Genomic DNA, 14173 nt, shown 5'->3' with positions numbered 1-14173 from the left:
TGTGAGTTGGCACTGGCATTTACCTGGCATGAGTTCACCTAGGTTTAAGTTCTGGTCCTTGACTTTATGACAGAAAATCTGGTTAGGTTGTCTCTTTAAGATTGTCACTGTTAATCAGAAATGGATTCACAGTATTAATCAATTCATGCAATCAGTCAAGCTCTCAGAGGTGTAAATATTTAGAAAGAGTTAATTTCTAACTTACAGTGAGGTATTTTACTATTATGGGTCCAGAATGCCCACATCAGAATAAATAATATGTTTTCTTTCTGTAGGCTGATATACATAGAATGCTAAGTTAAAATTACAAGGTTCCCTCCTGGGTGTGAAATCAGGACGGGGGGAGTTAGTTTGTGTGAATCACAATAGTGAGGCCCAGGATGCAGGGAATGGGCACTGCTGACTTTTTCTTTGGATTTCTCTCTTTTCCCATGTTCTAGGCCAGTGGTCTGGGATCTAGATGTTGTACGGTGTTGGGAGTTGGGGTGGCACACAAGGATGGAAGTGTGGCAACACCCATATTCTGTGTTATTGATGGCCCGTAGTGAGTAGCTTCAGATAGCTATCAGATATTTAACTGATGTTAGGGCAAATAAACCACTGTGTCAAAATAGGAGCCCCTCTAGGCTGATCTTTACTTGTCCATTTCAGTCATTAACTGGTGACCCTTAGGTCCTGTTATTTTCAGATTTGGAACTTGTTAACCCTGTTGACATCTTTGATGCCTTAGTAAACATGTATTATGTCATCTTTTAGCCTTCTTATGTATACACACATAAGTCACTTTTTTTAGTTTACCTTCATGCCATATCACTATCCCCTTATTTTTCTTCTTTTTTTTGGTGGGCAGACATTCACAGTGATCAGGACTACATATAAAAATTGTGGTTATTTGGTATTCTTTGGGAACTGGGAATATTTTTGGATCCCTTTGTGGTATTTTGAGGTTGAAGTATGGTATAGAGTCATGCTTGCCTCAGATTCATCCAAAAAATATATTGGCAGGGCAGAAAATTTTTCACATAAACTGTTGGACCATGGTTCGGTACTTAGTTTACTAAATGTTTGTGTGTGTGTGTGTGTGTGTGTGTGTGTGTGTGTATTATATATATATATAAAGTGTCCTTGTATATATTTTTGTATCTTATGTTTGTATCTATTGTCTCTGTTTATAGAAGATAATATAATTTTGTTCAGAACCTGCCTAAAAAGTAACCACTTGAAAATGTTATGTCTGTATACCTTCAGTGCTATCTTATTTTTGTACATTGGTACAAATAAAGGCATTATTTGTTGACAGTGGTGTTCAGAGAGCAAACTTCAGTGACTACTTTTAGCTCTGTTATCTCCTATAAATGTTTTCACATTTATTTAATGTTACCCTAGTTCATACTGATCGTTTGTTTCAAGGTAATTTGTTAAATTTGACCTCAGTCACCACCCTCTTATCTTGTTGTTTGTAGTTATATAGTAACCCGTTGTTCATGAATAATGAAAAATTCATCCTGTGGTGAGGTGACTTTTGTTATATGGTGGCACAATAAAATTTTACTGCTAGTAAAGTATTGGAATCAAGTTGAACTGCCTCAACTAAGTTAGATCTGGGTTTCTGTTTTTACCTAGGGAATATTAGTGATTGAATAAGTTATGTATTTAATTTTACTTGTGATTGCCTGAGTGGGCATCTTTTATTATATCTTATGGTTATATACTTTTATATAGTTAAAACTGAAGAATTCCACTGTGTGGAAGGAGCTATTTTAAGTCATATATATGTATATATAAACAAAATGAGAAAGAATATTCTATCCCTCTTTCATAGATGAGGGAACTGAAAAGTACATAAAGATTAAGTAACTTGCCAAAGTCTCTACAACAGCTAGTAAGTAGTGAATTTAGGATTCAAACCCAATACAATTTAGTTTCAGTGCCTATGCTTTTAACTAGAGTTGTACCCTACCATTCTGCCTCTCAAGAACTAAGCTGATTGTTTTCTCTTATAATAATCTTTATGATTATAATTGTTCCACTGGGACTTTACAGGTTCTTTATCTGAAGTCTGTCGTTGGTTCTTTCATTACGATATATCTTAGCATAAATATGTTAGTTATTCTGTTTGGGATTCACATTCCTCTTGAATCTCTGGTTTATCTTTCATCAGTTCTTGCATTTATTTCTTCAGTTATTGCCTCTGCTCACTTTTCTCTCAAGACACTTATCAAATGCATATTAGACCTTCACATTATATTGTCCAGATCTTTAATCTTTTTCCTATTTCTATTTTTCCTCCTTCATAATGCATTTTGTATACTTTATATAGATTCAGTCTACAAATTTTTCTCATTCTTTAGACATTTTTCTATCTCCCAATTTCCAAATTCTCTTTTCTGTTGTGTTAATGTGCTGGTAGATTAGTTTTAAATTTTGTTGTTGTAGTTTTTTGTACTTCTTGAAGTTTTGTTGGTTTTGTTTAAATTTTGTTACCTTGCTGTACCTTCCTGTTGAATCTTGTTCAACTTTCCTGTGTTATTACTCTGTTATAGTTTTGTTTCCTGCAAATATTTTCACACATTTATTATTTCTTATATGTTAAATCTATTTTGTTTCTGTTTATGTTCTCTGTGTGTGTGTGTATGTGTGTGTGTGTGACTGTAAAAATCTCAAAAACATTATGTTGAAGGAGAAAAGCCAGACACGTACATATAACACATACATTGTATAATGTCATTTGTATGAAATCCAACAACGGACAAAACAAATCCAAAGGTGATAGAAGTCCAAAAGTGATTATCTCTGAGAGAAGGGTGATGGAAATGCTCTAAACTTTAGAGGCTAAAGGTTTTTTGAGATGGTGGTTGCAGGGATATATACAATTTACAAAGCTCATGGGCCTAATACTTAGGAACTGTGTGTTTTATTGTAAGCTGTACTCCAGCTAAAAATTAAAAAAATATATATTGTTGCTACTATCAGAATTTTCCTATCTCTGTCTTTGTTCTTTCTTACTTTTCTGTAATTTCTTTACATTAGAAATATATAGTTTAGAGGTGAATTCCTGGAAACAGGAGAAATAGAATCAGGGCCACCATTCTAGTCATGAATGTTCACAGTATACTCTTCTTCAGGGTCAAAGAGTCAAACACAGATTTCCCTAATGCTTGATCTAATAGCCACTTAACCTTGTGTACATTTATGGCATTAATTTATTTTACGCTGCGCTTAAAGTTGACTATCTGGATTTAACCTTAGGGAGACAAAGATGACTAATAGATTATTACATTATAGAAGAGTTGAGAGTCCCTCCCATCAGGAAAGCTGCACAAGCCTCCATGATAGCCTCATCCACCACAGGACAGACAGCAGAAGCAAGAAGAACTACAGTCTTGCAGCCTGTGGAACAAAAACCACATTCACAGAAGGATAGACAAGATGAAAAGGCAGGGGGCTATGTACGAGATGAAGGAACAAGATAAACCCCCAGAAAAACAAATAAATGAAGTGGAGATAGGCAGCCTTCCAGAAAAAGAATTCAGAATAATGATAGTGAAGATGATCCAGGACCTCGGAAAAAGAATGGAGGCAAAGATCGAGAAGATGCAAGAAATGTTTAAAAAACACCTAGAAGAATTAACCAACAAACAGAGGTGAACAATACAATAACTGAAATGAAAACTACAGTAGAAGGAATCAATAGCAGAATAACTGAGGCAGAAGAACGGATAAGTGACCTGGAAGACAGAATGGTGGAATTCACTGCTGTGGAACAGAATAAAGAAAAAAGAATGAAAAGAAATGAAGACAGCCTAAGAGACCTCTGAGACAACATTAAACACAACAACATTCACACTACAGGTGTCCCAGAAGGAGAAGAGAGAGAGAAAGGACCCGAGAAAATATTTGAAGAGATTGTAGTCGAAAACTTCCCTAACATGGGAAAGGAAGCAGCCACCCATGTCCAGGAACTGCAGAGTCCCATACAGGATAAATCCAAGGAGAAACACAGCGAGACACATAGTAATCAAATTGGCAAAAATTAAAGATAAAGAAAAATTACTGAAAGCAGCAAGGGAAAAACAACAAATAACATACAAGGGAACTCCCATAAAGTTAACAGCTGATTTCTCAGCAGAAACTGTACAAACGAGAAGGGAGTGGCATGATATACTTAAAGTGATGAAAGGGAAGAACCTACAACCAAGGCTACCTGGCAAGGAGCTCATTCAGATTCGATGGAGAAATCAAAAGCTTTACAGACAAGCAAAAGCTAAAGAATTCAGCACCTCCAAACCAGCTCTACAACAAATTCTAAAGAAACTTCTGTAAGTGGGAAACACAAGGGAAGAAAAGAACCTACAAAAACAAACCCAAAACAATTAAGAAAATGGTCATAGGAACATACATATCGATAATTACCTTAAACATGAATGGCTTAAATGCTCCAACCAAAAGAAACAGGCTTGCTGAATGGATACAAAAACAAGACCCATATATATGCTGTCTACAAGAGACCCACTTCAGACCTAGGGACACATACAGACTGAAAGTGAGGGGATGGATAAAGATATTCCATGCAAATGGAAATCAAAAGAAAGCTGGAGTAGCAATACTCATATCAGATAAAATAGACTTCAAAATAAAGAATGTTACAAGAGACAAGGAAGGACACTTCATAATGATCAAGGCATCAATCCAAGAAGAAGATATAACAATTATAAATATATATGCACCCAACACTGGAGCACCTCAACGCATAAGGCAACTGCTAACAGCTGTAAAAGAGGAAATCGACAGTAACACAATAATAGTGGGGTACTTTAACACCTCACTTACACCAATGGACAGATCCTCCAAAATGAAAATAAATAAGGAAACAGAGCTTTAAATGACACAATAGACCAGATAGAGTTAATTGATATTTATAGGACATTCCATCCAAAAACAGCAGATTACACTTTCTTCTCAAGTGCGCAAGGAACATTCTCCAGGATAGATCACATCTTGGGTCACAAATCAAACCTCAGTAAATATAAGAAAATTGAAATCATATCAAGCATCTTTTCTGACCACAGAGCTATGAGATTAGAAATCAGTTACAGGGGAAAAAACGCAAAAAACACAAACACATGGAGGCTAAACACTACGTTACTAAATAACAAAGAGATCACTGAAGAAGTCAAAGAGGAAATCAAACAATACCGCGAGACAAATGACAATGAAAACATGACAATCCAAAACCTATGGGATGCAGCAAAAGCAGTTCTAAGAGGGAAGTTTGTAGCTATACAAGCCTACCTCAAGAAACAAGAAAAATCTCAAATAAATAATCTAACCTTACACCTAAAGGAACTAGAGAGAGAAGAACAAACAAAACCCAAAGTTAGCAGAAGGAAAGAAATCATAAAGATCAGAGCAGAAATAAATGAAATAGAAACAAAGGAAACAATAGCAAAGGTCAATAAAAGTAAAAGCTGGTTCTTTGAGAAGATAAACAAAATTGATAAACCATTAGTCAGACTCATCAAGAAAAAGAGGGAGAGGACTCAAATCAATAAAATTAGAAATGACAAAGGAGAAGTGACACCAGACACCACAGAAATACAAAGCATCCTAAGAGACTACTACAAGGAACTCTATGCCAATAAAATGGACAACCTAGAAGAAATGGACAAATTCTTAGAAAGGTATAACCTTCCAAGACTGAACCAGGAAGAAATAGAAAATATGAACAGACCAATCACAAGTAATGAAATTGAAACTGTGATTAAAAATCTTCCAACAAACAAAAGTACAGGACCAGATGGCTTCACAGGTGAATTCTATCAAACATTTAGAGAAGAGCTAACACCCATCCTTCTCAAGCTCTTCCAAAATATTTTGGAGGAAGGAACACTCCCAAACTCATTCTATGAGGCCACCATCACCCTGATACCAAAACCAGACAAAGATACTACAAAAAAAGAAAATTAGCGACCAATATCACTGATGAATATAGATGCAAAAATCCTCAGCAAAATACTAGCAAACAGAATCCAACAGCACATTAAAAGGATCATACACCATGATCAAGTGGGATTTATCCCAGGGGTGCAAGGATTCTTCAGTATATGCAAATCAATCAATGTGATACACCATATTAACAAATTGAAGAATGAAAACCATATGATCATCTCAATAGATGCAGAGAAAGCTTTTGACAAAATTCAACAGCCATTTATGATAAAAACTCCAGAAAGTGGGCATAGAGGGAACGTACCTCAACATAATAAAGGCCATATATGACAGACCCACAGCAAACATTCTCAATGGTGAAGAACTGAAAGCATTTCCTCTAAGATCAGGAACAAGAAAAGGATGTCCACTCTTGCCACTATTATTCAACATAGTTTTGGAAGTCCTAGCCTCGGCAGTCAGAGAAGAAAAAGAAATAAAAAGAATACAAATCGGAAAAGAAGAAGTAAAACTGTCACTGTTTGCAGATGACATGATACTATACATAGAGAATCCTAAAGATGCCACCAGGAAACGAGCTAATCAATGAATTTGGTAAAGTTGCTGGATACAAAATTAATGCACAGAAATCTCTTGCATTCCTATACACTAATGACGAAAAATCTGAAAGAGGAATTAAGGAAACACTCCCACTTACTATTGCAACAAAAAGAATAAAATACCTAGGATTAAACCTACCTAGGGAGACAAAAGGCCTGTATGCAGAAAACTAAGACACTGATGAAAGAAATTAAAGATGATACCAACAGGTGGAGAGATATACCATGTTCTTGGATTGGAAGAATCAATATTGTGAAAATGACTATACTACCCAAAGCAATCTACAGATTCAATGCAATCCCTATCAAATTACCAATGGCATTTTTTATGGAACTAGAACAAAAAATCTTAAAATTTGTATGGAGACACAAAAGACCCCGAATAGCCAAAGCAGTCTTGAGGGAAAAAAACGGAGCTGGAGGAATCAGACTCCCTGACTTCAGACTATACTACAAATCTACAGTAATCAAGGCAATATGGTACTGGCAGAAAAACAGGAACATAGATCAATGGAACAGGTAGAAAGCCCAGAGGTAAACCCACGCAACTATGGTCAACTAATCTATGACAAAGGAGGCAAGGATATACAATGAAGAAAAGACAGTCTCTTCAGTAAGTGGTGCTGGGGAAACTGGACAGCTACGTGTAAAAGAATGAAATTAGAACACTCCCTAACACCATACACAAAAATAAACTCAAAATGGATTTGAGACCTAAATGTAAGTCCGGACACTACTAAAGTCTTAGAGGAAACCATAGGAAGAACACTCTTTGACATAGATCACAGCAAGATCTTTTTTGATCCACCTTCTAGAGTAATGGAAATACAAACAAAAATAAACAAATGGGACCTAATGAAACTTAAAAGCTTTTGCACAGCAAAGGAAACCATAAACAAGATGAAAAGACAACCCTAAGAATGGGAGAAAATATTTGCAAACGAATCAACGGACAAAGGATTAATCTCCGAAATATATAAACAGCTCATGCAGCTCAATATTAAAAAAACAAACAACCCAATCCAAAAATGGGCAGAAGACCTAAGTAGACATTTCTCCAAAGATGACATACAGATGGCCAAGAAGCACATGAAAAGCTGCTCAACATCACTAATTATTAGAGAAATGCAAATCAAAACTACAAAACTACAATTCAAATCACACCAGTTAGAATGAGCTTCATCTGAAAATCTACAAACGACAAATGCTGGAGAGCATGTGGAGAAAAGGGAACCCTCTTGCACTGTTGGTGGGAATGTAAATTGATACAGCCACTATGGAGAACAGTATGGAGGTTCCTTAAAAAGTAAAAATAGAATTTCCATATGATCCAGCAATCCCACTACTGGGCATATACCCTGAGAAAACCATAATTCAAAAAGAGTCATGTACCAAAATGTTCATTGCAGCTCTATTTACCAGGACATGTAAGCAACCTAAGCGTCCATCAAAAGAAGATGTGACACATATATACAATGGAATATTACTCAGCCATAAAAAGGAACGAAACTGAGTTATTTGTAGTGAGGTGGATGGACCTAGAGACTGTCATACAGAGTGAAGTAAGTCAGAAAGAGAAAAACAAATACCGTATGCTAACACATATATATGGAATCTAAATTTAAAAAGAAAAAGAAAACGGTCAGAAGAACCTAGGGGCAAGGCGGGAATAAAGATGCAGACCTACTAGAGAATAGACTTGAGGATACAGGGAGGGAGAAGGGTAAGCTGGGACAAAATGAGAGAGTGGCATGGACATATATACACTACCAACCGTAAAATAGCTAGCTAGTGGGAATCAGCTGCATAGCACAGCGAGATCAGCTTGATGCTTTGTGACCACCTAGAGGGGTGGGATAGGGAGGGTGGGAGGGAGGGAGATGCAAGAGGGAAGAGATATAGGGACATATGTATGTGTATAACTGATTCACTTTGTTAGAAAGCAGAAACTGACACACCATTGTAAAGCAATTATACCCTAATAAAGATGTTAAAAAAAACCCAAAAAGGCACATGCACCCCAATGTTCATTGCAGCACTATTTACAATAGCCAGGTCATGGAAGCAACCTAAATGCCCATCGACAGACGAACGGATAAAGAAGAAGTGGTACATATATACAATGGAATATTACTCAGCCATAAAAAGGAACGAAATTGGGTCATTTGTTGAGACGTGGATGGATCTAGAGACTGTCATACAGAGTGAAGTAAGTCAGAAAGAGAAAAACAAATATCGTATATTAACGCATATATGTGGAACATAGAAAAATGGTACGGATGAACCGGTTTTCAGGGCAGAAATTGAGACACAGATATAGAGAATAACGTATGCACACCAAGGGGGGAAAGCAGCGGGTGGGTGGTGGTGGTGGTGTGATGAATTGGGCTATTGGGATTGACATGTATACACTAATGTGTATAAAATGGATGACTAATGAGAACCTGCTGTTTAAAAAAAAAGTGATCAAATGTATTTTATTGGAAAGAAGCAAAAATAGACCATATTTACTGTCTTAAAAAAATATATATATATAGATCTTTCATAAAAAAATCAACAGAAATTAAAAATTCACCTTTGACCTTACTCAAAGCTAGATCCCTCTCCTGAGTTAACTACTGGTTTATTATGTAGCTTTTAAAGACCTTTTCTAATGCATTCATATGCTTCTGAATGTTTGAAATATTAAATATTTTTTTGCTTTATTGAGGTGGGTCTTTCCATATGTATGGATACTATATGTATTTGTGGAAATTGTTGAACACAGTTTTACTCTGTCTCAGATTGTATTTTAATCAAGGCAAGACGTTGAAATATTATAAAGAACAATGCTTGGAATACCAAAAAAAAAAAAATGTTGACACCAAGATTTATAAATTCGGAATTGGGGCCTAGTGATATTTTAACAACTTAAATATTTTTTGTTGTTGCTTTTTTTTTTTAAAATTAGGAGCCCATGAAATCCAGAGCACCACAACTACATTTGGAATACAGATTCTACAAGCAGTTAGGATCTGGAGGTAAAGTCTTATATTAATTTTTTAATTTGTAATAAAACGGATTGTCATGATAAGAACTCTGGTTTCAAAGAATAGTATGTTAAATTTAGTTAATATTAATCACTTCTTAAGGCAATGCTTAGTAGATATTTTCTTACTACAGTCTTCCCTTTTTATTCTAAATATGACATTTTTGGAGCTTTTTGTGTTGGTACTAATATAAATAGAGAACATTGTAAAAAAAATTTAATTTGAGAATATAAGGTACATATAGTTTCCAGGTGCTTATTAGCCTTTTTGATGGTATTATAGTTATTGAAATGATTTATGACATGGTGGTAGGCTGAAAAATGGCTGCATAAAAAAATATCCATATCATAATCCCTGGAATCTGTAAATGTTACCTTATAGTAAAGACTTCACAGGTATGATTAAGTTAAGGATTGAGATCAGGCCCTAAATGCCTGATGGCCCCTAAATGCAGTCACAAATGTCCTTGTAAAAGAGAGTCAGAAGAACGATTAACGTACACAGAAGAAAAAGCAAAGTGGCTACAGAGGCCAAGATTGGAGTGATATAGCCATAAGCCAAGGAATGCTGGCAGCCATGAAAACCTGGTATAGGATTGTCCTATGGAACCTCCTTGATTCAGCCTGTTGAAACTGATTTCAAATGTTTGGCCTCCAGAACTGTGAGAAATAAATTTTTGTTATTTTAAGCCACAGGTGTGTAGTAATTACAGTGGCTTTAGGAAATTAATACAGGTATATTTTTACATAAACCCTAAATGTAAGTGAGAATGGATATTTTGTGCCATTGGAAAAAACTAATGAGAAAATTTCCCATTTTTCGTTGCATTTACTTTATGTTAACGTTTCTCTCAACTCCACTTTTTCTGTTCACTACTATTCTAACTGTAATGATTTTATACATACAGTTTCTTATCAAGTAGGGATATTTTTTCACCAGATTTAATAAAATGGAAGTTTTTGGTGTGTTTTTTGTAAGCACGTGTTTACATTCTACTTGGTAGAGTTGTACATTTTTTAATACATTATCAATTTTGCATTCTTCTTTTTCCTAAGAGCATACTTTTGAATGAGTAGTCATTGTGGGGACAATAAGTTGATATTTTGTAATGTTTTATCATTATAAACATTCTATAATGCATGTTTAAATCTGATACAGACAGGCCTCCAGGACTTATCAAAATTATCACTGACAACTGAGATGTAAATGATAAGGGGACACAATTATATGTGAAACCATACATATTAGTTAGGACTGGCAAGTGACAGAAAGCCCTAAGAAGCTAAGTGGGGGGAAAAAAAAAGGAGTTATTGACTATGTACTGTAAATTCAGGGAAAGGACTTATCTATAAGACATTGCAGTACTGTCATCAGGGACATTGTTGAGTTTATCTTTATGCTCTGCCTTTTTGTGTGTGTGTAAGCTTTTTTCTCTGATTGGCCCTTCTTATGAGACGGCAAAGGTGCTTACCAACAGCCCAGCTTAGCAATTTTAAAAGTATCTGTTAACTAAAAATTTCAGCAAAAGTTCTAGGACTGAACCTTACTGTCTTATTTTGTGTCTAATGATTTAATCACTGAATTTGATTGCCCAGACTTACTCATCTCAGGCACTACCTGTGAATTTCAGGGACTGAGAATGGGGAGAGGTGTTGTCTAATGGGAAATTGAGGTGTTAACAGAAGAAGGAAGATTGGATGCTGGGGAGATGAAAATAAGAGATCTATCTACTTAAGTAGTAAAACTATCATTTGGAAAATAGGATGGAATACTTTAATTGGATAAGAATGAATAAGTTAATTTGGAGTTTAGGGAGTCATTGAATTGAATACCATGGTGCACTTACTTTTATTGTTATATTCTTTACTTTTTTTAACTTTAAAATTTATGTCAGGGATAGTAATAATAAAGTGGAACATACATCTGTTAGCACTTGAATGCCAAAGGGCTGTTGTGCCCCACGACTCCAGGGACCGCCATTTAGTCTGCATATATAAGGGTGCTCCCCTGTACTCCAGGGCATAGCACTTACATAAATTGAAATATGAGTGTTATTGCTTGAAGGTGTGTGTAATGGTGGCTCTGAAACTCTGACAGGTGTGTGTAGTTTTGAGTGTTTCACGTGAATCATGTGAATTTTAGTTACTTGTTAGTGTTTTTATCGATCATGAATTTTAAAAACATTTTTGTGTACTCATGTGAGCTTTATAGAAAAACAAAAATGTTTAATTGTTTTGAGGAGAGACTGATGACTTAAAAATTATTTGATTTTGGAATTGCTACTTGAAAGGATTGTATTTTCAGACTGCTCTTAATCATAAGTGGGGCATTCATAGTAATTTAATCTATAATTCTTTTATGATATTGTAAGTTTCATTTAAGTAGCAACTTGCTTGTTAGTGTTCTCTTTAAAAATAGATATACTGGGCTTCCCTGGTGACGCAGTGGTTAAGAATTCACCTGCCAGTGCAGGGGACATGGGTTTGAGCCCTGGTCTGGGAAGATGCCACATGCTGTGGAGCAACTAAGCCCGTGCGCCACAACTACTGAGCCTGCACTCTAGAGCCTGTGCTCCGCAACAAGAGAAGCCACCGCCATGAGAAGCCCGCGCAGCGCAACAAAGAGTAGCCCCCGCTCTCCGCAACTAAAGAAAGCCCGCGCACAGCAACGAAGACCCAGTGCAGCCAAAAATAAATAAATTTAAAAAATAGATATATTTAATCAATATTCAGAATATATAAAGAAGTCCTAAAACTCAACAGCAAAAATACAAACAATCCAACTTTAAAGTGGGCACAGAACTTGAATAGACATTTTTCTAAAGAAGATAGATATACAAATAGCCAATAAGCACATGAAAAGATGCTGAATATCACAAATCATTAGGAAAATGTAAGTCAGACCCACAAAGACATACCACTTCACACCCATTAGGGTGGCTGTTATTAACTAAATAAAGGAAAAGCAAACCGAAAACCAGTGAACAGCTAGTGTTGGTGTGAATATGGAGAAATTGGAATCTTTGTGCATTACTGGTGGGAATGTGGATTGCTGCAGCTGCTGTGGAAAACACTACGACTGTTCCTCAAAAATTAAACATAGAATTACCATTTGATTCAGCAGTTCCACTTCTAATTATATGCATAAAAGAACTGAAAGCAGGGACTTAAACAGATAGTTGTACACCCATGTTCATAGCAGTGTGATTTGCAATAGCCAAAATGTGGAAACAACTTTGAATGGATATACAAAGTGTGGTTTTATACATAGAAGGGAATATTATTCAGCCCTAAAAAGGAAGGAAATTCTGACACGTGCTACAGTATAGAGGAACCTTGAAAACGTTATGCTAAATGAAGTAAGCTAGTCACAAAAGGACAAATGCTGTGTGATTCCACACTTTGAGATACCCAGAATAGTCAGATTCATAGAGACGGAATTCAGAATGGTGGTTGCCAGGGGCTGAGAGGAGAGGGGAGTGGGAAAATATTGTTTAATGGGTATAGAGTTTCAGCCTGGGATGATGAAAAAGTTCTGGAGGTGGATAGTGGTGGTGGTTGCACAACAATGTGACTATACGTGATGCCACTGAACTGTACATTTAAAAATGGTTAAAATGATAAATTTTCTATTATGTATATTTTGCCACAGCAAAAACAAATTAAAACAGATTTATTTAGAATTATTTACTGAAATATCTGTGAAATAATATACAGTTTATCCAGTTCTACTCTCTAGGTTTTGATTCTCCTGTATGTCTTTCTCCTATCTAACCTTCTTGGCAGTATCCCACTTTTCTCTCTTATTTGTTCACTGCATCTGTTACATATATACAGTAGGAGTGTACAGCTTTACTGCAGTGTGCGTATGAGGGTTGACTCCTTATATTATTTATAGCTTTCCATAGGATTAGAGTATTGTTTTATACCATTATCAGTTTCTCTGATAACAAAAATTTAATGTTTCAAATGGTCTTGTTTTGTAATATCCACTCAGCATTTATTGAGTAAAATGAAGATCTAGACTTGGGAGTCATCAACACATAGGTGGTTTTTAAAGCTAAGGGAATGGATGAGGTCTCCCATAGGAGAGTGTAGAGAGTGTCTAGAGAAGAGGAACATAGGCAAAACCATGATGACCACTGCATTGGGTAGGAATAAATTTGACTGTCAGTATCAAAAATCGTGACAGCAGTAGCTTACACAAGTAAAGCAATGTTATGTGAGGAAAAATAAACAAGGAGTCCTGAAGTAGACAATTGTAGGATTGATATGGCTACACAGAAGTAAGGAATCAGGCTAGCTCTAGCTTCTTCCTTCTGTTTTTCGTATGTGGCTTTCATTTTTATGATTCTGGAGGGAGGAAGGAAAGGATGAAATTACCATCTATATAAGGATAATTTCCAATTCTTTATCCTGGCCTTCATTCTTGAAATCTAGTCATACATGTATGTCTCTACTAGAATCAGCAATTCTATATACCCAGAATTTCTCTCCCTATCTTCTTTCCCCTTACTTTTCCAATGATTTCTCTCTCTTCCAAAAGACCTGTTTGTTTTTCTGGATTATCTTGTTCCATTAGTGGCTCACCCATTCA

At 35.8% G+C, this 14173-nt stretch overlaps 1 protein-coding gene across 12 annotated transcripts in view; it reads left to right on the top strand.

Annotated features, from left to right (window-relative positions):
- Positions 1-14173, top strand: part of CSNK1G3 (casein kinase 1 gamma 3) — a 138332-nt gene that overhangs the window by 48113 nt on the left and 76046 nt on the right. For 11 of the 12 annotated variants that reach the window (XR_009518967.1, XR_009518968.1, XR_009518966.1 and 8 more), the window contains exon 4: positions 9499-9568. Coding sequence is in view for 8 of the 12 variants with exons in the window: in XM_060008942.1 (XP_059864925.1) it covers positions 9499-9568 (70 nt within the window). In the remaining 4 variants the exon portion in view is untranslated. Of the gene's footprint in view, positions 1-8647; positions 8758-9498; positions 9569-14173 lie in introns of those variants that run through there. The other variant, XM_060008947.2, reaches the window with a different exon arrangement.

This window comes from Delphinus delphis, chromosome 3, assembly GCF_949987515.2.
Source record: "Delphinus delphis chromosome 3, mDelDel1.2, whole genome shotgun sequence".
Classification (NCBI taxonomy): Eukaryota; Metazoa; Chordata; class Mammalia; order Artiodactyla; family Delphinidae; genus Delphinus; species Delphinus delphis.
The sequence above is the reverse complement of the archived record's forward strand: the minus strand, read 5'-3'. Positions and strand labels throughout refer to the sequence as shown.